Source organism: Salvelinus alpinus, chromosome 29 (genome assembly GCF_045679555.1).
Source record: "Salvelinus alpinus chromosome 29, SLU_Salpinus.1, whole genome shotgun sequence".
Classification (NCBI taxonomy): Eukaryota; Metazoa; Chordata; class Actinopteri; order Salmoniformes; family Salmonidae; genus Salvelinus; species Salvelinus alpinus.
Window position 1 is genome coordinate 23,095,330 of NC_092114.1, and position 26,654 is coordinate 23,121,983.

Here is a 26,654-nt window from a genome sequence, read left to right on the forward strand (position 1 = left end):
TGGATGGTTTGTCCTCAGGGTTTTGCCTGCCATATCAGTTCTGTTATACTCACAGACAGTATTTTAACAGTTTTAGAAACCTGAGAGTGTTTTCTATCCAAATCTACCAATTATATGCATATTCTAGCTTTTGGGCCTGAGTAACAGGCAGTTTACTTTGGGCACGCTTTTCATCCGGAGGTGAAAATACTGCCCCCTACCCAAGAGAAGTTAAAGCCTCAAAGGATAAGATGATCCAACTTTCAAAATGAATCCTTTTTGGCTAGCAACAGCAGTCAACTAGCTAGCTAGGTAGCTGTTTAGCTTTCTGTCACATTCACTAATTTGTTTGTAAACAATTAACTTCTTATGGCTGGGTATTGAGTAGCTTGGATGAATAAGGTGCCCAGAGTAAACTGCCTGCTACTCAGGCCCAGAAGCTAAGATATACATATTATTAGTGGATTTGGATAGAACACACTCTGACGTTTCTAAAACTGTTTGAATGATGTCTGTGAGTATAACAGAACTCATATGGCAGGCAAACACCTGAGAAAAAATCCCAGCAGGAAGGGGGAAATCTGAGGTTTGTAGTTTTTCAACTCATTACCTATCGAATATACAGTGTCTATGGGGTCCGATTGTACTTCCTACGGCTTCCACTAGATGTCAACAGTCTTTAGAACCTTGTTTCAAGCTTCTACTGTGAAGGATGAGGGAATGAGAGCTCTTTGAGTCAGGTGTCTGCCATGAGCTGATCATGCGCTCTCCCGTGAGAGCAACCTGCATTCCATTGCATTTCTGAAGACAAAGGAATATTCCGGTTGAAACATTATTGAAGATTTATGTTAAAAACATCCTAAAGATTGATTCTATACATCGTTTGACATGTTTCTACGAACTGTAATGGTATTTTTTGACTCTTCGTCTGACCTGCGCCTCGTGAATTTGGATTTGTGAACTCAAGGCGCGAACAAAAAGGAGGTATTTGGACATAAATTATGGACTTTATCGAACAAAACAAACATTTATTGTGGAACTGGGATTCCTGGGAGTGCACCCCGTTAACGGGATCTCAGCCATAAGAAGTTAACAAGCTAGTTAGCTGCCACATGTTCTTGTCAAACTGTTAACAGAGTAGCTAGCAAGCAACAAGATATTCCAAAGAACCACTTTAGGACAAAAACATCACATTTGACATTTCAGACACAAGTCACATGGGCAGGAATCAGATTTGTATCTGATTATGAAGGTGGTTTGAAATGTGTCTTGAAATATTAGATTCCATCTGCTTTTTGTCTGTTGAGGCTGCAGGGAAAAGAACAGATTCAAATCAGATATGCAAATATATAGGATTTGAGTGACTTCAAACTGTCAATGTGAACACAGCTTAACTGTCCAGTGTTGGTCTCTGTCATTTAGGACCTGAAGGACGAGAATAAGAAGGCCAGGATGGCAGCAGCCAGAGCAGTGCTGGAGAAATGCACCATGATGCTGCTCACTGCGTCCAAGGTATGTACATTACATTTACATTTACATTTAAGTCATTTAGCAGACGCTCTTATCCAGAGCGACTTACAAATTGGTGCATTCACCTTATGATATCCAGTGGAACAACCACTTTACAATAGTGCATCTAACTCTTTTAAGGGGGGGGGGGTTAGAAGGATTACTTTATCCTATCCTAGGTATTCCTTAAAGAGGTGGGGTTTCAGGTGTCTCCGGAAGGTGGTGATTGACTCCGCTGACCTGGCGTCGTGAGGGAGTTTGTTCCACCATTGGGGTGCCAGAGCAGCGAACAGTTTTGACTGGGCTGAGCGGGAACTGTACTTCCTCAGAGGTAGGGAGGCGAGCAGGCCAGAGGTGGATGAACGCAGTGCCCTTGTTTGGGTGTAGGGCCTGATCAGAGCCTGAAGGTACGGAGGTGCCGTTCCCCTCACAGCTCCGTAGGCAAGCACCATGGTCTTGTAGCGGATGCGAGCTTCAACTGGAAGCCAGTGGAGAGAGCGGAGGAGCGGGGTGACGTGAGAGAACTTGGGAAAGTTGAACACCAGACGGGCTGCGGCGTTCTGGATGAGTTGTAGGGGTTTAATGGCACAGGCAGGGAGCCCAGCCAACAGCGAGTTGCAGTAATCCAGACGGGAGATGACAAGTGCCTGGATTAGGACCTGCGCCGCTTCCTGCGTGAGGCAGGGTCGTACTCTGCGAATGTTGTAGAGCATGAACCTACAGGAACGGGTCACCGCCTTGATGTTAGTTGAGAACGACAGGGTGTTGTCCAGGATCACGCCAAGGTTCTTAGCACTCTGGGAGGAGGACACAATGGAGTTGTCAACCGTGATGGCGAGATCATGGAACGGGCAGTCCTTCCCCGGGAGGAAGAGCAGCTCCGTCTTGCCGAGGTTCAGCTTGAGGTGGTGATCCGTCATCCACACTGATATGTCTGCCAGACATGCAGAGATGCGATTCACCACCTGGTTATCAGAGGGGGGAAAGGAGAAGATTAATTGTGTGTCGTCTGCATAGCAATGATAGGAGAGACCATGTGAGGATATGACAGAGCCAAGTGACTTGGTGTATAGCGAGAATAGGAGAGGGCCTAGAACAGAGCCCTGGGGGACACCAGTGGTGAGAGCACGTGGTGCGGAGACAGATTCTCGCCACGCCACCTGGTAGGAGCGACCTGTCAGGTAGGACGCAATCCAAGCGTGGGCCGCGCCGGAGATGCCCAGCTCGGAGAGGGTGGAGAGGAGGATCTGATGGTTCACAGTATCAAAGGCAGCCGATAGGTCTAGAAGGATGAGAGCAGAGGAGAGAGAGTTAGCTTTAGCAGTGCGGAGCGCCTCCGTGACACAGAGAAGAGCAGTCTCAGTTGAATGACTAGTCTTGAAACCTGACTGATTTGGATCAAGAAGGTCATTCTGAGAGAGATAGCAGGAGAGCTGGCCAAGGACGGCACGTTCAAGAGTTTTGGAGAGAAAAGAAAGAAGGGATACTGGTCTGTAGTTGTTGACATCGGAGGGATCGAGTGTAGGTTTTTTCAGAAGGGGTGCAACTCTCGCTCTCTTGAAGACGGAAGGGACGTAGCCAGCGGTCAAGGATGAGTTGATGAGCGAGGTGAGGTAAGGGAGAAGGTCTCCGGAAATGGTCTGGAGAAGAGAGGAGGGGATAGGGTCAAGCGGGCAGGTTGTTGGGCGGCCGGCCGTCACAAGACGCGAGATTTCATCTGGAGAGAGAGGGGAGAAAGAGGTCAAAGCACAGGGTAGGGCAGTGTGAGCAGAACCAGCGGTGTCGTTTGACTTAGCAAACGAGGATCGGATGTCGTCGACCTTCTTTTCAAAATGGTTGACGAAGTCATCAGCAGAGAGGGAGGAGGGGGGAGGAGGGGGAGGAGGATTCAGGAGGGAGGAGAAGGTGGCAAAGAGCTTCCTAGGGTTAGAGGCAGATGCTTGGAATTTAGAGTGGTAGAAATTGGCTTTAGCAGCAGAGACAGAAGAGGAGAATGTAGAGAGGAGGGAGTGAAAGGATGCCAGGTCCGCAGGGAGGCGAGTTTTCCTCCATTTCCGCTCGGCTGCCCGGAGCCCTGTTCTGTGAGCTCGCAATGAGTCGTCGAGCCACGGAGCAGGAGGGGAGGACCGAGCCGGCCTGGAGGATAGGGGACATAGAGAGTCAAAGGATGCAGAAAGGGAGGAGAGGAGGGTTGAGGAGGCAGAATCAGGAGATAGGTTGGAGAAGGTTTGAGCAGAGGGAAGAGATGATAGGATGGAAGAGGAGAGAGTAGCGGGGGAGAGAGAGCGAAGGTTGGGACGGCGCGATACCATCCGAGTAGGGGCAGTGTGGGAAGTGTTGGATGAGAGCGAGAGGGAAAAGGATACACGGTAGTGGTCGGAGACTTGGAGGGGAGTTGCAATGAGATTAGTGGAAGAACAGCATCTAGTAAAGATGAGGTCAAGCGTATTGCCTGCCTTGTGAGTAGGGGGGGAAGGTGAGAGGGTGAGGTCAAAAGAGGAGAGGAGTGGAAAGAAGGAGGCAGAGAGGAATGAGTCAAAGGTAGACGTGGGGAGGTTAAAGTCACCCAGAACTGTGAGAGGTGAGCCATCCTCAGGAAAGGAACTTATCAGGGCGTCAAGCTCATTGATGAACTCTCCAAGGGAACCTGGAGGGCGATAAATGATAAGGATGTTAAGCTTGAAAGGGCTGGTAACTGTGACAGCATGGAATTCAAAGGAGGCGATAGACAGATGGGTCAGGGGAGAAAGAGAGAATGTCCACTTGGGAGAGATGAGGATCCCAGTGCCACCACCCCGCTGACCAGAAGCTCTCGGGGTGTGCGAGAACACGTGGGCAGACGAGGAGAGAGCAGTAGGAGTAGCAGTGTTATCAGTGGTAATCCATGTTTCCGTCAGTGCCAAGAAGTCGAGGGACTGGAGGGAAGCATAGGCTGAGATGAACTCTGCCTTGTTGGCCGCAGATCGGCAGTTCCAGAGGCTGCCTGAGACCTGGAACTCCACGTGGGTCGTGCGCGCTGGGACCACCAGGTTAGAGTAGCAGCGGCCACGCGGTGTGAAGCGTTTGTATGGTCTGTGCAGAGAGGAGAGAACAGGGATAGACAGACACATAGTTGACAGGCTACAGAAGAGGCTACGCTAATGCAAAGGAGATTGGAATGACAAGTGGACTACACGTCTCGAATGTTCAGAAAGTTAAGCTTACGTTGCAAAAAATCTTATTGACTAAAATGATATAGTACTGCTGGCTGGTGAAATAGGCTAGCTAGCAGTGGCTGCGTTGTTGACTTTGTTTGAAAGTGTAGCTGGCTAGGTAACCTCTAACTGGCTAGGTAACCTCGACAATTACTCTAGACTACACAATTATCTTGGATACAAAGACGGCTATGTAGCCAGCTAAGATCAAACAAATCAAACTGTTGTACTGTAATGAAATGAAATGAAATGTAATACTACCTGTAATACTACCTGTGGAGCAAAGCGGAATGCAACTACTCGCTCCAAACCAAACCGGAAGTCCGTATCGTAGAGGGAGAGGCAATAGAAGTGTTGTTTCTTGTATTATTGTCTTTTGTGTCTTTAGAGGACTGCTTCACCTTAATGTCCCCTTTCCCTTTTCTTCTGTCCTTATTTTGTCCCACTTTGTCCCTTCTTTGTCCCTTCTTCTCTTCTGCCAACTAGACACTCCTTGTTAGCTAGCTAGCTTCTTTCAGGAATGTCCCTAGCAACTGCCTAGCAACAGGTAAACAACTTAGCTAGCTAAGAAAACGGTATAATTTTATGAAAAATTGTTACTTTTTCAAAAGCCTTTCTTCTTTGTTTGCTGCTTGTTTGGTCTCCTATTCAGTTTGCAGTTTTCTTTTGATTTTTTTCGATGTACTTTACTCTAAAAAAACATTTAAATTTCAATATTTGTAGGAGCTCATCTTTTCAGCTGCTGCTGCTTAATTTGGAACTCCGGAACATCCTACCACTACTGCTAATGTAGTAGGTCAAAGCTGTGAGCTGGAAAACCTTAGTACTGCATGGGTGAAATTAGGCCTTATGGTGGTCATGTGAATTTTCATTCTTTTTTGGAATCAAATCAGTCTAACTTCTCACCTAAAACATAGTTTTTATGTTAAATATACATTTGAAGTCGGACGTTTACATACACTTTAGCCAAATACATCTAAACTCTGTTCTCACAATTCCTGACATTTAATCCTAGTAAAAATTCCCTGTCTTAGGTCACTTTATTTTAAGAATGTGAAATGTCAGAATAATAGTAGAGAGAATGATTTATTTCAGCTTTTATTTCTTTCATCACATTCCCAATGGGTCAGAAGTTTATACTGTATACACTCAATTAGTATTTGGTAGCATTGCCTTTAAATTGTTTAACTTGGGTCAAACGTTTCGGGTAGCCTTCCACAAGCTTCCCACAATAAGTTGTGTGAATTTTGGCCCATTCCTCCTGACAGAGCTGGTGTAACTTAGTCAGGTTTGTAGGCCTCATTGCTCGCACACACTTTTTCAGTTCTGCCCACAAATGTTCTATAGGTTTGAGGTCAGGGCTTTGTGATGGCCACTCCAATACCTTGACTTTGTTGTCCTTCAGCCATTTTGCCACAACTTTGGAAGTATGCTTGGGGTCATTATCCATTTGGAAGACCCATTTGCGACCAAGCTTTAACTTCCTGACTAATGTCTTGAGATGTTGCTTCAATATATCCATAATTCTTTATCCATAATTTTCCTGCCTCATGATGCCATCTATTTTGTGAAGTGCACCAGTCCCTCCTACAGCAAAGGACCCCCACAACATGATGCTGCCACCCCCTTGCTTCACGGTTGGGATGGTGTTCTTCGGCTTGCAAGCCTCCCCCTTTTTCCTACAAACATAACGATGGTCATTATGGCCAAACAGTCCTATTTTTGTTTTATCAGACCAGAGGACCTTTCTCCAAAAAGTACGATCTTTGTCCCCATGTGCAGTTGCAAACCGTAGTCTGGCTTTTTTATGGCGGTTTTGGAGCAGTGGCTTCTTCCTTGCTGAGCGGCCTTTCAGGTTATGTCAATATAGGACTCGTTTTACTGTGGATATAGATACTTTTGTACCTGTTTCCACCAGCATCTTCACAAGGTCCTTTGCTGTTGTTCTGGGATTGATTTGCACTTTTCGCAACAAAGTACGTTCATCTCTAGGAGATACATCTCCTTCCTGAGCGGTATGACGGCTGTGTGGTCCCATGGTGTTTGTACTTGCGTGCTATTGTTTGTACAGATGAACGCGGTACCTTCAGGCATTTGGAAATTGCTCCCAAGGATGAACCTGAGGTCTTTCTGAGGTCTTGACTGATTTCTTTTGATATTCCAATGATGTCAAGCAAAGAGGCACTGAGTTTGAAGGTAGGCCTTGAAATACATCCACAGGTACACCTCCAATTGACTCAAATTATGTCATTTAGCCTATCAGAAGCTTCTAAAGCCATGACACCATTTTCTGGAATTTTCCATGCGGATTAAAGGCACAGTCAACTTAGTGTATGTAAACTTCTGACCCACTGGAATTGTGATACAGTGAATTATAAGTGAAATAATCTGTCTGTAAACGATTATTGGAAAAATTACTTGTGTCATGAACAAAGTAGATGTCCTAACAGACTTGCCAAAACTAAACTTTGTTAACAAGAAATTTGTGGGGTGGTTGAAAAATGAGTTTTAATGACTCCAACCTAAGTGTATGTAAACTTCCGACTTCAACTGTATATACGAGATAGAGGGACTGTATTACTACAATTGATTTCAAACATGGACTGTTTCTTCATCTGCTACTTGGTTTTGAAATCATGTGCCAGATACTTATAAAACCATGAGTCTCTCTCCTCCCTGCAGACGTGTCTCAGACACCCTGACTGCGAGTCGGCACGTATCAACAAAGACGCCGTGTTTCACCGCATGCGTTTCGCCCTGGAGCAGGTCATGGAGATCGTGACGGACGCTCGGCCCTGCGGGGAGACCAAGGTCCTTCCCCTCAGCATTTACACCGGCATCAAGGACTTCAAGGTGGGACGACAGGGGAGAACCGAGCCTGGGGGCTCCTTCCATATGTTGTTGTTTTTTGTCCCACTTTGTGGGACCAAAACACGTTTCTAAGTACAACGCAACAATGTGTTATAACACTGTACTTGCCTGTGTTAATACAGTATGCCGCTTTAGGCCTCTACATACAAAGATGAAGTATGCTAGGAGTTCTGTGCGAGTTCTTTAGAATAAGTCAATTATCCTAGCTTGTTTTTGAACTGGATAATAGACTGCAACAGAGATCATAGAGCTTTCTAATGATCTTCTCTGTCTCTGCCTGTGTCTCTGTCTCTGCCTGTGTCAATTCAATTTTTGGCATGTCAAATAGTTTTTGTATTCACTATTGTCTCTGTGTCTCTATGTCTGTGTCTCTCTCTGTGTCTCTGTGTCTCTCTCTGTGTCTCTCTCTATCTCTCTGTCTGTGTCTCTGTCTCTCTGTCTATGTCTCTGTCGCTGTGTCTCTCTCTGTCTGTTTCTCTCTGTCTGTGTCTTTATGTTTCTGTCTGTGTCTCTGTCGCTGTGTCTCTCTCTGTATGTTTCTCCCTGCCTGTGTCTCTGTCTCTGTGTTTTTCTCTGTGTGTATGTATGTGTCTCTGTCTGTGATCCCAGTCCAACGTGGAAGGTCTGCGTGAGGGTCTGTACTTGCTGCCCCACCAGGCTCTGTCTGGCCAGCTAGAGGCGGTGGTGGAGAGGATGGAGGACTTCACTGACTCGGCCTACACCAGCCACGAGCACCGAGAGGGCATCCTGCAGCTCTGCCAGCTCGCCCGCCAGGACACTGACCAGCTCATCACAGCCTGGATAGAGGCGGTATGTGGCCGTTCACAGGGCATACACGCACATATAAACACTCATACATGCATACACACAAGCACAGAGACACACAGGGACACACAAACACGTATACAAGTACTCACACGTATGTGATAGATATGTACTCATACATCTACATGGTTAAGAGCACACATACAGTATGTTATGATTTAACACATGCATATGCACATTTACACGTGCAAATACCCACAGACCTCTTTTCCTTTTCACGCACATTTTATTAAACCTTTATTTAACCAGGTTAGTCTCATTGAGATAAAAATCTCTTTTTCAAGAGAGACCTGGAACACACACATTCACCTTCTCTCTGTATCTCCTTTCTATATTGTCAGTGAATGTTCTTGAGCTGTCAAGTGGTTCTCTGGGTGACAAATGGATCACACTGCAGGAGTGTAGTTGCATGACCTTGTGTACTGTTGATAGGTTTACAGATAATGTGGAGAAGTATAGAATATCCAGCCTTTTCACACTACCCTCCTGCATGCTACTATGCAGTACTATTTTCCTTCATTCACTATAGGTGTGTTTCCATACAGAATTTACCCAAAAGGTATCAGACTTGTCTGTTTCCATCTACGCGGGCTGGTACCCGTGTCTCTGGCAGACCTGCTCTCACTTGGGGCCAAAGCCAGGCCACTGGTACTTTTCAGCTTGCATTTACATAACAATGGATAACTGTGAACTGTAACACCTCACAAAGCAACTGTTTTGATTATGTAGAGGTTGTTGATTCTGCTCTTCACAAGTCTTCACTGTCAGTCCCAGCTTTGGAAACACAATGTCCCTAGTATAACATAAAGGTGTATACACTAGTGTAACACTGGTGTTGCAGTATATAGGAGTAAGATCTAACTTGAAGTCAGCCTCGATGTATGAATAGCTATCCACTTGACTCCACTGATAACACGGAACACATTGTGTTCTCTTTCTCTCTCTTGACACCTCGCTCAAAAGATTCTCCTTGGATACCGAAACTTGGAGGTTTTATACAATGGGTTTTTGGTTTAAGCTGGTATAACGATGTGAAAGTAGAGGGCACAGTTCCACTGACAGATTGAATGGAATCAGAGCTACAACACGCTGAAGGATTGGTTCCCTAGTGAGACACATTTCCACAACGTGCGTCACTAGCTGGATTCCAGGGTCTGTTTGTGTTTCTCCACTCAATTCAGTAGAAACAGAGAGGGTGTGAGAAGATGTGTTACTCCACTCATTTAAGTGGAAACCGAGAGAGTGATATGAGGGGGTGTGGTGAGTGGGTCAAAGACACATCTTCTGATGCCTCCTGCTTGTTTGACAGTGTTTTGACACCCTGCTTTAATCCTGTCTGTGCAAGGTTGGTACTGCCCACCTGTCTCCTTGGCCTAAGAACCTGTGTCTGAAACTATTATGTTTTACATGCTATTGGTGAAGCAGAAGGGATCTCAATTAAATTCAAGGGGCTTTATTGGCATGGGAAACATATGTTAACATTGCCAAAGCAATCAAGTGATCTCTCTCTCTCCTCTCTCTGTCTCTCTGATAGGGACTGAACAGGTCTGTGTGATCTCATGTGGGTCAGAAACTGACTTCTCCTTCCTTTGCAGAGACAGGCCACGTCCAAGGCAGCAGTCCATGATTTATGTGACAACTCTTATCTTTTCCCACTCCCTCCTTTTTTCTTTTTCTTTTTATCTTTCTTTCAAGAAGCAGTCTCTAAATGCTAAAGAGGCCACGGAGGAGATGGAGCTGTCTATACTGAAGACCTGCCAAAGTGTCTACGAACTCCGCAGAGAGGTGAGTCCTGTAACCCTATGCTCCTACCCAGAATGCTTCACTGTCTGGCATGCCAAGGGGTTCAGTCCTAGAGCAGAAATGTCTGGAGTTTTCTGTACTCCATCACAGTTTGTCTGTAGCTCTTGCTCTTTTTTATATTTGATATGCCCACATCACTCTCCCTCTGTTTACTTCTTCTCTTTATCCTCTAGAGTGTACACTGCCACTCTCCCTATTCCTTTCACTCTTTCTCTCTCTGACTTGTTCTTTCTCTCTCTGCCTTGCTCTTTCTCTCTCTGACTTGCTCTTTCTCTCTGACATGCTTTTTCTCTCTCTGCCTTGCTCTTTCTCTCTCTCTCTCTCTCTCTCTCTGCCTTGCTCTTTCTCTCTCTCTCTCTGTCTTGCTCTCTCTCTCTCTGCCTTACTCTTTCTCTCTCTCTAACTTGCTCTTTCTCTCTGCCTTGCTCTCTCTCTCTCTCTCTCTCTCTCTCTCTCTCTCTCTCTCTCTCTCTCTCTCTGCCTTGCTCTTTCTCTCTCTGCCGTGTTCTCTTTCTGTCTTACTATTGTTTTCTCTTTCTGCTACTATTGTGCAGCCAGGCGTAGAAAAGATACAAAACGTACACACATATTCACCCCCTCTCTTCCCCTCTCCCTTCCGTCCAGCTTCATAAGGTGGCGGTGGGGCGGGCGGCGGACCTGCTGAAGCTGCATGCGGAACACCTGCCTCTGCGGGCCCTGAAGGCCTCGGGGGGCGAGGGCAACCTGGAGGCTGTGGCAGAGTACGCCCGGACGCTCGGCGAGCAGAAAGAACAGCTGGTGGAGGTGAGAGAAGCTCACTGGACTGGGGAGGTTGACTTAAGTCTGTTGAGTCTCCTTTATCAAGTCACCATTGAAGCACAATAAAGTATTCAATTCAATCCACAGCAAACCAACCTCATATCCATCTTTATGCCTGAGGTATATGGACATGTGTGATGTGGGCTACTGGCTTTGGAAGCCTGTATGTATTTTTCAATTGAAACATTTAGATAAGTATCTTGATCTGTTGTTGGCATCAACATGTAGGTCTGTGTCTGCTGCTCATATCCAGTCATATTGATGTTAGACGCCGATGTTCTTTGTCCTGTTCCAGACTTGTCGTCTGCTGTGTCACGTCTCGGGGACAGAGCCTCTGGAGATCACCTGTATACACGCTGAGGAGACCTTCCACGTCATCGGCCCCCAGGTAACACACACTGACAGGTAACACACACACTGACAGGCAAACACACACACTGACAGGTAAAACACACACACACTGACAGGTAACACACACACACACACACACACACACACTGACAGGTAACACACACACACACTGACATGTAACACACACACACACACTGAAAGATAAAACACACACACACTGACAGGTAAAACACACACTGACAGGTTAAACAGACACTTACAAGTAACACACACACTGACAGGTAAAACACACACACACTGACTGGTAACACACACACACACTGACAGGTAACACACACACTGACAGGTAACACACACACTTACAGGTAAAACACACACACTGACAGGTAAAACACACAAACACTTACAGGTAACACACACTGACATGTAAAATACACATTGACAGGTAATACACACACTTACAGGTAACACACACACTTACAGGTAACACACCCACTGTCAGGTAAAACACACACACACACACACACTGACAGGTAAAACACACACACTGACAGGTAAAACACACACACTGACAGGTAAAACACACACACTGACAGGTAAAACACACACACTGACAGGTAACACACCCCCTGACAGGTAACACACACACCCCCTGACAGGTAACACACACACACTGACAGGTAAAACACACACACACACACTGACAGGTAAAACACACACACTGACAGGTAAAACACACACACTGACAGGTAACACACACACACTGACAGGTAACACACCCACTGACAGGTAACACACACACCCCCTGACAGGTAACACACACACACTGACAGGTAACACACACACACTGACAGGTAACACACACACCCCTTGACAGGTAGCACACACACACTGACAGGTAACACACACACACTGACAGGTAACACACAAACTGACAGGTAACACACACCCACACATACGCATCACACTCACACTGGGGACGGGCCCCTGAAGGGCCAAAACAAGACACATGAGATGGCATAGTCCTGATCATGTCTGATACAATCCATGTTGCGACAGAAACTTGATAATCTGTATAACCTCTCAAGGTTCAGTTTGTCAGCACATCCCCTGTCATCTAGATTCCTAATAGCTTCAACCCCATACATTAAACACAGCCAACCATTGCAGAAACAGACATTAAGAAGACTTCATCTGATACATGGGGAAATAACTCAGACAACCACATGCACACAAGTCAGAGTGCATCACCCCCAGTGTGCTGCATTTAATTGGCAATTACCCGCAGGAGTCCCTTTATTATCATTGAAAGACACGCACAGACACACACACACACACCAGTATCATCCCTCCCTGCTGGGCGGTGGCTCCCCCTCTGTGACCTTATTGATTGGTTGACCTTTGAGCCTATGAGCTCAGTCATTACTGCGGGGTCATGCAGCGTCTGACGTTACCGTGGGAGGATCATCACATTTCACACTATACCCCCAGCAGCAGATAATGACCTTCCCGACGGCCTGGAAGACCAAACATAATTAGAAAAGTGGGGAACAAAACTGATGCTCTGCCCACTGAAGATTGTGTGAAATGGAACAAATCCACCCCCACACTGAAAGGTAATGATCCGGTGTAACTCCTGTGTCTCTGCTGTCTCATAGTAGTTCAACATTGTATGAGACTGAGGCCTGTTTCCATTCAAATCACCCTCTCCTTTTCTTGGGCCCCTTGTTGGTCTTCCCTCAAAGAATCAACTGGTCTGGATAGGTACTGCTGTGAGTAACAGAGTAATAGCTCCACTTAAGGTAACGTTTCCCATGTGGGGTTGCCTGATTTTGAAAATGGGGTCGCGAGAAATATGGTGAAATAATACAATTTTGAAGCAAAAATAAAAAATAAAAAAACTGTTTTCCTCCTACAAATGTGGCTCAGTCTTTAGAACGGTTTAAGCTACAAAATATTATGACCTCATCACTGAATGTTAAGACTCTCAGGATCATGCATGTGTCTGTTTCCTTCTACAATGCCAACAAGCCTCATTAGAACAGAGTGGACAAGACCAGGCACTAAGTCAGACTGGGGGGAAAAGATCATACATAATTATTAGCTGAGGACATTCTGAACTTCCCAATAGCTTTCTGATGCATTTCAATCACTTCAAACCAGTACTTTTGAAATACTGTCAAAAGTACTGTCAGACTCATTTGTAATAGGCTGTCAAATAAAAAAGTTAACATTGGCCGTTGATTACATCATTTTTGTTATATGGTGGGGTCACGAAAAAAAATGTGATATCAAAATGGGGTCGTGGGTCAAAAAAGTTTGGGATCCCCTGACTTAAGGTAGAACTTAGTGCACCTTATCAAAACACTTTCACAGTCCAATACAGTGTAAAACATAGCTACTCCATCTGCTCACTCCCTCTCTCTCTCTCTCCCCCCTTTCTCTCTCTCTCCTGTCAGATCATCTCTGCAGCCCAGACGCTGGCCCTGCACCCATCCAGTAAGATTGCCAAGGAGAACCTGGATGTGTTCTGTGAGGCCTGGGAGTCCCAGCTCTGCGACATGGCCGTGCTGCTAAGGGAGATCAACGACGTGTTCGAGGGCCGCCGAGGTGGGGCTGCCAGTGGTAGGAGAAGGGGAGAGGGATGGGTGTGTGTTATGGGCAGTCGCAGGAGAGGGTTGTCGTAGGACAGCTCCGTGGTTATTTTTACTCTCTGTCTCTCGCTGAGCTGTGGTAATCTAAAATGTATTGATCCTATTCATAGACAGTTAAATCTCTATAACCGTAGTTGTTTGTATTATCTGACACAATCTCTATCAGGGAGGGGATGTCAGATTAAAGCGCCATCAGCAGGATACCTCTCATTGAGTTGGAGATACAAACCGTTCTGTTACAGCCTGATAGCCAGTGCGTGTCCCAGCGTGGTGATGCCAGACATTTCTCAGAGCTCTCTCCCAGCACGCAGCGTGATTCCTATCATCCGTAACCTCTGTGGCGTGTCACGGTGCCAGTATTTATGGGCTACGATCCCAATGACAAGCAGCGAGAGAGAGACGACGTCCCCCTACTAAACCAATTGAATAGAGGAGGAATAGGGATAAATCTCCCTCACTGGGGAAGTTTAACGATGAAGTTCACACTGTGCCCTCGAGTCGTGGCTCTCACATAGTAAACGTGCTATTTTTCCTCTGATAAAGCTGGTATGGGTGTGTGTTTTTCTGTGTATGTGTGTGTGTCTACCTTTCTGTTTGTGTTTGTGTGTGTGCTCGCGCTTGTGGAGGGGGTGTGGTACTCAAGCGACACAGACAGGCCCTCCAAAAAGCTGCCTGTACTTTTATGTGAAGTAATGCTCCTTGAACATGTTAGTGATGTTTATCACACCCTCACCACCCCTGGAAATTCTACTGAAATGTCCCTTTATTCCGAACTTAGAGAGTGAGTTGATTGGTTGCACTCCATTTGAAGTCTGATAAATGATGTGTTGTGGATAATCAACTGTAGTATAATAGAGAATGTGTTAGGGATAATCAACTGTAGTATAATAGAGGATGTGGTAGGGATAATCAACTGTAGTATAATAGAGGATGTGTTAGGGATAATCAACTATAGTATGATAGAGGATGTGTTAGGGATAATCAACTGTAGTATGATAGAGGATGTGTTAGGGATAATCAACTGTAGTATAATAGAGGATGTGTTAGGGATAATCAACTGTAGTATAATAGAGGATGTGTTAGGGATAATCAACTGTAGTATAATAGAGGATGTGTTAGGGATAATCAACTATAGTATGATAGAGGATGTGTTAGGGATAATCAACTGTAGTATGATAGAGGATGTGTTAGGGATAATCAACTGTAGTATGATAGAGGATGTGTTAGGGATAATCAACTGTAGTATGATAGAGGATGTGTTAGGGATAATGAACTGTAGAATAATAGAGGATGTGTTAGGGATAATCAACTGTAGTATAATAGAGGATGTGTTAGGGATAATCAACTGTAGTATGATAGAGGATGTGTTAGGGATAATCAACTGTGGTATAATAGAGGATGTGTTAGGGAAAATCAGCTGTAGTATAATAGAGGATGTGTTAGGGATAATCAACTGTAGTATGATAGAGGATGTGTTAGGGATAATCAACTGTAGTATGATAGAGGATGTGTTAGGGATAATCAACTGTAGTATAATAGAGGATGTGTTAGGGAAAATCAAATGTAGTATAATAGAGGATGTGTTAGGGATAATCAACTGTAGTATAATAGAGGATGTGTTAGGGATAATCAACTGTAGTATGATAGAGGATGTGTTAGGGATAATCAACTGTAGTATGATAGAGGATGTGTTAGGGATAATCAACTGTAGTATAATAGAGGATGTGTTAGGGATAATCAACTGTAGTATAATAGAGGATGTGTTAGGGATAATCAACTGTAGTATAATAGAGGATATGTTAGGGATAATCAACTGTAGTATGATAGAGGATGTGTTAGGGATAATCAACTGTAGTATAATAGAGGATGTGTTAGGGATAATCAACTGTAGTATGATAGAGGATGTGTTAGGGATAATCAACTGTAGTATGATAGAGGATGTGTTAGGGATAATCAACTGTAGTATGATAGAGGATGTGTTAGGGATAATCAACTGTAGTATAATAGAGGATGTGTTAGGGATAATCAACTGTAGTATGATAGAGGATGTGTTAGGGATAATCAACTGTGGTATAATAGAGGATGTGTTAGGGAAAATCAGCTGTAGTATAATAGAGGATGTGTTAGGGATAATCAACTGTAGTATAATAGAGGATGTGTTAGGGATAATCAACTGTAGTATAATAGAGGATGTGTTAGGGATAATCAACTGTAGTATGATAGAGAATGTGTTAGGGATAATCAACTGTAGTATGATAGAGGATGTGTTAGGGAATAGAGGATGTGTTAGGGATAATCAACTGTAGTATGATAGAGGATGTGTTAGGGATAATCAACTGTAGTATGATAGAGGATGTGTTAGGGATAATCAACTGTAGTATGATAGAGGATGTGATAGGGATAATCAACTGTAGTATGATAGAGGATGTGTTAGGGATAATCAACTGTAGTATGATAGAGGATGTGTTAGGGATAATCAACTGTAGTATGATAGAGGATGTGTTAGGGATAATCAACTGTAGTATGATAGAGGATGTGTTAGGGATAATCAACTGTAGTATGATAGAGGATGTGTTAGGGATAATCAACTGTAGTATAATAGAGGATGTGTTAGGGATAATCAACTGTAGTATGATAGAGGATGTGTTAGGGATAATCAACTGTAGTATGATAGAGGATGTGTTAGGGAAAATCAACTGAATCCCTCCCTTTTAGTGTCATTTCATGGGTTGGCGTGGGGCATTTCAAAAGGTACACAATACTTTCACTGGAAAATTATTTTTACCAAACTTACCTTGTGACCAATGCCCAAAATATGACTTAAATGTTTTTATTTCCTCAAAATACTTTCTTTCTTTCTGATTAATTACAGGTGATAAGAGAGCCTACGTGTCGCTTCCCAGACCAGTGAGTATCAGAATATACAATGTTATGACTGGTGGATATTTCTTATTTCCTTTTATTCCATAATTTCCTCTTTTAATATCACTCATCCTGTCAAAACTTTTCTCCCGCCAGAAACATTCAGCCAACCTGAAGACGGTGAAGGCAGTCAAGCTAGATGCAGAGGTATAACTTAATCATCAATTACACAATACACCTCACATAGCTGTGTCCCAATACACCTCACATAGGCTGTGTCCCAATACACCTCACATAGGCTGTGTCCCAGTGGTACTCTATTCCCCTAGGTCCCCTGGTCAAAAGAAGTGCACTATATGGGGGATAGGGTGCCATTTGGGACGCATCCATTACCTCTACTTTCTCACCCTGACAGGTGAATTAATTCTGTAGGAAATGAATAACTGTTCAAACACACTATTGGGGAATTATGCCGATATTGCAGGAACCATGGTCTGCTCGATTTTAGCAGGACTCTGTCAGTCATGACTGGGCATGCAGGGTCGAGAGTGTTTTATGAGTAACTTAGTACACAAAATGATAATCAATAATTGGAAATGATTAGGAAATATAATGGCTGATTGATAATGCCTGACATTTAGAGGTGAAGAGCAGAACTGAGTTTATATTCAAACTGATAATGCACGATTATGAATGATCATGAATCACTAACACAGATGATAATGAATGAATGATGATATCTACTTATTGCTGATGGACCACACAATATTGCCTGACCTTATACCTAAGCAGCCAGTTTATTTGTCTTTCTGTGACCGCCGATAACTTCAGAACGAATGTGACTACAAATATAAAGTTGCCAAAGTCTAGGCAATTGTTACAAACAAGCGAAGGATATAGGATGCTTCAAATGAAAACCGATATAGGATGCTTCAAATGAAAACCGAGATGACTGTATTAACAGATACATACAGTATAGGCTACATAGATGACTGTATTAACAGATACATACAGTATAGGCTACATAGATGACTGTATTAACAGATACATACAGTATAGGCTACATAGATGACTGTATTAACAGATACATACAGTATAGGCTACATAGATGACTGTATTAACAGATACATACAGTATAGGCTACATAGATGACTGTATTAACAGATACATACAGTATAGGCTACATAGATGACTGTATTAACAGATACATACAGTATAGGCTACATAGATGACTGTATTAACAGATACATACAGTATAGGCTACATGAGATGACTGTATTAACAGATACATACAGTATAGGCTACATAGACTTATATATTTTAATCATATTGAATTCAGTTTCTTGTTCATTCAATTGAGTTTTATTATTTAGCTATTTGTACGCTGGTGTTTGTAATTTTTGCCTCAATATATTTCATAATGTATAACAACATGTGCGCAATGATGTTTTAAATCTTGATTTAGTGCATTATTATTGGGTAAGCATTAGAATAAGCCGCCTCAATATTTGTAGCCGTAGGTGATAATATCTCTTAGGAGCTGATCCGTCGTCTGTATTGTGGAATAATTCTAATATTAATTAAGGTAAGATTTGAAAGGGAGAACGATGATCTGAGAGCAGCGCTGTCTTTCTTTCGATCCTATCAGTATCGACACATGCATCAACGACTCACTTAACAAACGTTGTCTCTGCGTGGCGTTTTGGGAAACGCATGCTTCATCTTCGGCCGTTGTAGGAATGAAGCATCGTTAAAACACTCGTAAGCCTACAGTGCCAGTCAAAAGTTTGAACACACCTACTCATTCAAGGTTTTTTCTTTATTTTGACTATTTTCTACATTGTAGAATAATAGTGAAGACATCAAAACTATGAAATAACACATATGGAATCATGTAGTAACCAAGATAGTGTTAAACAAATCAAAATATATTTTATATTTGAGATTATTCAAAGGAGCCACCCTTTGCTTTGATGACAGCTTTGCACACTCTTGGAATATCTCAACCAGCTTCATGAGGAATGCTTTTCCAACAGTCTTGAAGAAGTTCCCACATATGCTGAGCACTTTTTGGCTGCTTATCCTTCAGTCTGCGGCTCAACTTATCCCAAACCATCTCAATTGGGTTGAGGTCGGTGATTGTGGAGGCCAGGTCATCTGATGCAGCACTCCATCACTCTTCTTGGTCAAATAGCCCTTACACAGCCTGGAGGTGTGTTTTGGGTCATTGTCCTGTTGAAAAAAAACACTAAGCTCAAACCAGATGGGATTGTGTATCGCTACTGAAAGCTGTTGTAGCCATGCTGGTTAAGTGTGCCTTGAATTCTAAATACATCACTGACAGTGTCACCAGCAAAGCACCATCACACCTCCTCCTCCATGCTTCACGGTGGGAACCACAAATGCGGAAATCATCCGCTCACCTACTCTGTCTCACAAAGACACAGCGGTCTAATGTTCATTGCTCGTGTTTCTTGGCCCAAGCAAGTCTCTTCATATTGGTGTCCTTTAGTAGAGGTTTCTTTGCAGGAATTCGACCATGAAGGCCTGCAAAGACTGTTCAGTGAGTCTCCACTGAACAGTTGAGGTTGAGCTGTGTCTGTTACTTGAACTCTGTGAAGCATTTATTTGGGCTGCAATCTGAACCTATCCTCTGCAGCAGAGGTAACTCTGGGTCTTCCTTTCCTGTGGCGGTCCTCATGAGAGACAGTTTCATCATAACGCGTGATGGTTTTTGCGACTGCACTTGAAAAAAGTTTCAACGTTTTTGACATTTTCAAGATTGACTGACCTTCATGTCTTAAAGTAATGATGGACTGTCATTTCTCTTTACTTATTTGAGCTGTTCTTGCCATAATATGGACTCGGTCTTTTACCAAATAGGACTATCTTCTGTATACCACCCCTACCTTGTCACAAGGCACAACTGTTAACTGAAATGCATTCCAGGTGGCTACCTCATGAAGCTGGTTGAGAGAATGCCAAGAGTGTGCAAAGCTGTCATCAAGGCACAGGGTGGCTACTTTGAAAAATCTCCAATATAAAATATATTTTGATTTGTTTAACATTTTTTTGGTTACTACATAATTCCATGTGTTATTTCATGGTTTTGAAGTCTTCACTATTATTCTACAATGGAGAAAATAGTCAAAATAAAGAAAAACCCTGGAATGAGAAGGTGTGTCCAAACGTTTGACTGGTACTGTGTGTTCCATCACTATCGGGAAACTGAGTCCTACTTTGTTCTGTACTTTCGGATGGGATTATTAACTATTAACAAATAAGGGATCCGTTATCTTTCTTTCTTCAGGAGCAGAGCACCATAGCCAAGTTGGGTCTAGAGCTGCGTCTTCTGACTTCAGACGTGGACACGGAGGTGGAGAAGTGGGAGGACCAGGAGCATGACATCGTCCGCCAGGGCCAGAGCTTGTCCAGCATGGCCTACTCCATGCACCTCTTCACCAGGTAGACCGTCTGTCTGTCTGTCTGTCTGCCTGTCTGTCTGGTTGCTTTTGTGTGACAGAAGATTGCAACTCCTTTTACAGCAAGGTACTTTGCACCAGCCAGGTACTTTGCACCAGCCATGTATTGGCCATCAACCAAGTATTGACCACCAGCCAGGTATTGACCACCAGCCAGGTATTGACCACCAGCCAGGTATTGACCACTAGCCAGGTAATGACCACTAGCCAGGTATTGACCACCAGCCAGGTATTGACCACCAGCCAGGTATACACCACCAGCCAGGTATTGACCACTAGCCAGGTATTGACCACCAGCCAGGTATTGACCACCAGCCAGATATTGACCACCAGCCAGGTATTGACCACCAGCCAGGTATTGACCACCAGCCAGGTATTGACCACCAGCCAGATATTGACCACCAGCCAGGTATTGACCACCAGCCAGGTATTGACCACCAGCCAGGTATTGACCACCAGCCAGGTATTGACCACCAGCCAGGTATTGACCACCTCTGTATGGATATAGAAGTAGAGGACACAGATGCCATCACAAATCTTGTTGATATGATGTGCATAGTCAATATACACTACATGGCCAAAAGTATGTGGATTTGGCTATTTCAGCCAGACCGTTCAGGCAGGTGTATAAAATCAAGCACATAGCCATGCAATCTCCATAGACAAACATTGGCCGTAGAATGGCCCGTACTGAAGAGCTCAGTGGCTTTCCACTTGGCACTTGGCAACTTGGCATCATAGGATGCCACCATTCCAACAAGTCAGTTAGTCAAATACTGTATGTACCCTGCTAGAGCTGCCTCGGTCAACTGTAAGTGCTATTATTGTGAAGTGGAAACGTCTAGGAGCAACAACGTCTAGGATCAACAACGGCTCACAGAACGGGAGTGCTGAAGTGCGTTGCGCGTAAAAAATCGTCTGTCCTCGGAAGCAACGTCGCACAATAACTGTTCATCGGGAGCTTCTTGAAATGGGTTTCCATGGCCAAACAGCCGCATACAAGCCTAAGATCACCATACGCAATGCCAAGCGTCGGCTGGAGTGGTGTAAAACTCGCCGCCATTGGACTCTGGAGCTGTGGAAACGCGTTCTCTGGAGTGATGAATGACACTTCACCATCTGGAAGTTCGACGGACGAATCTGGGTTTGGCAGGGGCCAGGAAAACGCTACCTGCCCCAATGCATAGTGGCAACTGTTAAGTGTTGTTGGAGGAGGAATAATGGTCTGGGGCAGGCTATGGATGACAATGCCCCCGTGCACAAAGTGAGGTTCATACAGAAATGGTTTGTTGAGATTGGTGTGGAAGAACTTGACTGGCCTGCACACAACTAAATCGAACACCTTTGGGATGAATTGGAACGCCGACCTGAGCCAGGCCTAATCGCACAACATCAGTGCCCGACCTCACTAATGCTCTTGTTGCTGAATGGAAGTCCAGTGGAAAGCCTTCCCAGAAGAGTGGAGGCTGTTATAGCAGCAATGGGGGGGACCAACTCCATATAATGCCCATGATTTTGGAATGAGATGTTCAACGAGCAGGTATCCACATACTTTTGGCCATGTAGTGTGCTTTATCAGTTGTTATCATCAGGAAATATATAATTCACTCTGTTCCATTTTTCGTTCATTTCCTGTATCGATTGTGTAGGGGGGAGGGCCTACTGAAGACAACCACGGAACTTTTCCATCAGGCTGAGGTAAAGTACTGTACATGCCCCCTGTCCTCCACTCCACTCATCCCTCTCCTCTCTCTTCATCCTCATCTACTTCGTACAGGGCTTTAATTGAATCTGTCCCAGGTGCCATTAAGGACAACCACGTCCCTGGGAGAAGACAGAATCAATACTGTATTAAAAAGCGCAAGACAATAATTTGTCTGTGGTAACGAGAGGATGAATAGAGGAGTGGAGTGCCCCGGCCTGCACTTAATATAGAGAGGCAGAGAGAGAGGCAGGGAGAGAGGCAGAGAGAGAGAGGCAGAGAGAGAGAGGCAGAGAGAGAGAGGCAGAGAGAGAGAGAGAGAGAGAGAGAGAGAGAGAGAGAGAGAGAGGCAGAGAGAGAGAGGCAGAGAGAGAGAGGCAGAGAGAGAGCAGAGAGAGAGAGAGAGAGAGAGAGAGAGAGGCAGAGAGAGAGTGGCAGAGAGAGAGAGAGAGGCAGAGAGAGAGAGGCAGAGAGAGAGAGGCAGAGAGAGAGGGGCAGAGAGAGAGAGAGAGAGAGAGAGAGAGAGAGAGAGAGAGAGAGAGAGAGAGAGAGAGAGAGAGAGAGAGAGAGAGAGATCATAGAGTTGCAACTATACTTTATATAACTCTACCTTTTCACACAGCAAAATGTAACCTGCAATTATCGTAATTGGCTGCTCACTGATTGGCTGATTGAAATGCACCTTTTGAATTTGAAAACCAACAGTGTGTTCTGGTCTTGTTCACATCCTCCCGGCTACTTACCATACAGCCATTGAGTGTAATTGACAGTACTTGGCTGATAGATTTGCCAGACCAGTGTTCAGAATGTTCTGCCAGTGAAGTGAGTCATGCTCTTTGACTTCTCGTTCCCTTTTTCTTCTCTTTCTGCAGGTGCTTTCTGAGGAGGGACTCCAGCTGTGTTCTTCACTACACACTTTCTCCATCCAGGTACACATGCACGCACGCAACCACACAAAAAACACACAGGCTCCGAGATCGCTTCTACCCCTAAGCCATAAGACTGCTAAATAGCCAGTCAGCTAAATAGTCAATGAATGGTACCCGAACTGCACTGACTCTGTCTTGCATTGACCCTACGCACTCTCACTAGACTTTATATACACACCGTATACACACTCAGTCACACATACTACATTGACACGCCCACACAAAACCCACACACATTCACATACACTACATACGGACAAACACACGAACACAACACAAACACACATTCTTACACATTACACACACACATGCACACACTCACTTTTAGACTTGTCATTTGCTGCTGCTACTCTGTTCTTTATTTTACTCTTAATATTATCTATCCTGATGTCTAGTCACTTTACCCTGCCTTCATGTACATATCTACCTCAAATACCTTATTATTATCTATCCTGATGCCTAGTCACTTTACCCTGCCTTCATGTACATATCTACCTCAAATACCTTATTATTATCTATCCTGATGCCTAGTCCCTTTACCCTGCCTTCATGTACATATCCACCTCAAATACCTTATTATTATCTATCCTGATGTCTAGTCCCTTTACCCTGCCTTCATGTACATATCTACCTCAAATACCTTATTATTATCTATCCTGATGCCTAGTCCCTTTACCCTGCCTTCATGTACATATCTACCTCAAATACCTTATTATTATCTATCCTGATGCCTAGTCACTTTACCCTGCCTTCATGTACATATCTACCTCAAATACCTTATTATTATCTATCCTGATGTCTAGTCCCTTTACCCTGCCTTGTACATATCTACCTCAAATACCTTATTATTATCTATCCTGATGCCTAGTCCCTTTACCCTGCCTTCATGTACATATCTACCTCAAATACCTTATTATTATCTATCCTGATGCCTAGTCACTTTACCCTGCCTTCATGTACATATCTACCTCAAATACCTTATTATTATCTATCCTGATGCCTAGTCACTTTACCCTGCCTTCATGTACATATCTACCTCAAATACCTTATTATTATCTATCCTGATGCCTAGTCCCTTTACCCTGCCTTCATGTACATATCTACCTCAAATACCTTATTATTATCTATCCTGATGCCTAGTCACTTTACCCTGCCTTCATGTACATATCTACCTCAAATACCTTATTATTACCTATCCTGATGCCTAGTCACTTTACCCTGCCTTCATGTACATATCTACCTCAAATACCTTATTATTATCTATCCTGATGTCTAGTCACTTTACCCTGCCTTCATGTACATATCTACCTCAAATACCTTATTATTATCTATCCTGATGCCTAGTCCCTTTACCCTGCCTTCATGTACATATCTACCTCAAATACCTTATTAGTATCTATCCTGATGCCTAGTCACTTTACCCTGCCTTCATGTACATATCTACCTCAATACCTTATTATTATCTATCCTGATGCCTAGTCACTTTACCCTGCCTTTATGTACATATCTACCTCAAATACCTTATTATTATCTATCCTGATGCCTAGTCCCTTTACCCTGCCTTCATGTACATATCTACCTCAAATACCATATTATTATCTATCCTGATGCCTAGTCCCTTTACCCTGCCTTCATGTACATATCTACCTCAAATACCTTATTATTATCTATCCTGATGTCTAGTCACTTTACCCTGCCTTCATGTACATATCTACCTCAAATACCTTATTATTATCTATCCTGATGCCTAGTCACTTTACCCTGCCTTTATGTACATATCTACCTCAAATACCTTATTATTATCTATCCTGATGCCTAGTCACTTTACCCTGCCTTTATGTACATATCTACCTCAAGTTCCTCGTACCTCTGCACATTGATCTGGTACTGGTACTCCCTGTATATACTGAACCAAAATATAAACGCAACATGCAACAATTTCAGAGATTTTACTGAGTTACAGTTCATATAAGAAAATCAGTCAATTGAAATCTATGGATTTCACATGACTGGGAATACAGATATGGATATGTTGGTCACAGATACCTTACAAAAAAGGTAGGGGTGTGGATCAGAAAACCAGCCTGTATCTGTTGTGACCACCATTTTCCCCATGCACTGTGAAACATCTCCTTCGCATAGATTTAATCAGTCTCTTGATTGTGGCCTGTGGAATGTTGTCCCCCTCCTCTTCAATGGCTGTGCGAAGTTGATGGATATTTGCAGAAACTGGAACATGTTGTCGTACACATCGATCCAGAGCATCACAAACATGCTGAATGGGTGACATGTCTGAATATGTAGGCCATGGAAGAACTGGGATATTATCAATTTCCAGGAATTGTGTAGAGATCCTTGTGACATGAAGCTGCACATTATCATGCCATCATGGGGCACTCTGTTCACAACATTGACATCAGCAAACCGCTTGCCCACACAACGCCATACACGCTGCCCGGTACAGTTGAAACCGGGATTCATCCATGAAGAGCACACTTCTCCAGCGACCCGTTGGCCATCGAAGGTGAGCCGAACTGTAGTCAGGTCAAGATAACGAGCATGCAGATGAGCTTCCCTGAGACAGTTTCTGACAGTTTGTGCAGAAATTCTTTGGTTGTGCTAACCCACAGTTTAATCAGCTGTTCGGGTGGCTGGTCTCAGACGATCCCGTAGGTGAAGAAGCCAGTTGTGGAGGTCCTGGGCTGGCGTGGTTACACGGGGTCTGCGGTTGTGAGGCCGGTTGGATGTACTGCCAAATTCTCTAAAACGACATTTGAGGCGGCTTATGGTAGAGAAATTAACATTCAATTATCTGGAAACAGCTCTGGTGGATATTCCTGCAGTCAGCATGACAATTGCATCTGACTGCAGCAATCTGTGGCATTGTGTGACAAAGCTGCACATTTTAGAGTGGCCTTTTATTATCCCCAGCACAAGGTGCATCTGTGTAATGATCATGAGGTTTAATCAGCTTATAATATGCCACACCTGTCAGGTGGATGGATTATCTTGGCAAAGGATAAGTGCTCACTAACAGGGATGTAAACACATTTTTACACAATTTGAGAGAAATAAGCTTTTTGTGCATTTTTGGGATCTTTTATTTCAGCTCATGAAACTTTATATTTTTGTTCTGTGTACCTCCATTCTTGCAAGTTATTTTATTGCTTGTGTTACTATTTCCTCTTATGTTACTCTGCTTCGTTGGGAAGGGCTTGTAAACAAGCATTTCACAGTCAAGTCTACAGCAGTTGTATTCAGCACGTGACAAATAACATTTGATTTGATTCTCCACCCAGGTAGCCTACTGCATGACCGTAAATCACATACACAGGGCAGGAAATTAATCCTGTTAACCAGTTTCAGTTTCCTCTGTACTCAAATCAAAGAAACAAGTTAGTATGCCTCCCTCTCTCCAAAGTGCCCAGGTCCTGGAGTTTAATTAAATGCCCCCCTCTGACAGACATTAATGACTGCCATCCGTCTCTGGGGAAAGTGGCAATGTGGTTATCAGCATTGGCTAACCCTGTTCTCTGGAGAGGGCACCCAAACACTAATACACACACGCACACACGTGTGCAGGCAAATGTGCATATGCACACACACGCAGGCACACACACACACACACACACACAAACTACTAATACATAATCAACACATGCAGCACTTCAGCTCAGCAGCATTTGATTAATTAC

The 26,654-nt window shown here is 43.9% G+C and overlaps 1 protein-coding gene across 3 annotated transcripts in view; it reads left to right on the plus strand.

The window, feature by feature from the left end:
• Positions 1–26,654, plus strand: part of LOC139559337 (alpha-catulin-like) — a 125,640-nt gene that overhangs the window by 91,534 nt on the left and 7,452 nt on the right. Inside the window, exons 5-16 of one of the 3 annotated variants that reach the window (XM_071375262.1) lie at positions 1,402–1,491; positions 7,365–7,535; positions 8,163–8,363; positions 10,077–10,163; positions 10,806–10,964; positions 11,275–11,367; positions 13,790–13,940; positions 16,857–16,891; positions 17,003–17,053; positions 20,157–20,311; positions 21,978–22,026; positions 22,903–22,959. In XM_071375262.1, the coding sequence (XP_071231363.1) occupies positions 1,402–1,491; positions 7,365–7,535; positions 8,163–8,363; positions 10,077–10,163; positions 10,806–10,964; positions 11,275–11,367; positions 13,790–13,940; positions 16,857–16,891; positions 17,003–17,053; positions 20,157–20,311; positions 21,978–22,026; positions 22,903–22,959 (1,299 nt within the window). Of the gene's footprint in view, positions 1–1,401; positions 1,492–7,364; positions 7,536–8,162; positions 8,364–10,076; positions 10,164–10,805; positions 10,965–11,274; positions 11,368–13,789; positions 13,956–16,856; positions 16,892–17,002; positions 17,054–20,156; positions 20,312–21,977; positions 22,027–22,902; positions 22,960–26,654 lie in introns of all 3 variants that reach the window. The other 2 variants (XM_071375260.1, XM_071375261.1) reach the window with 2 other exon arrangements.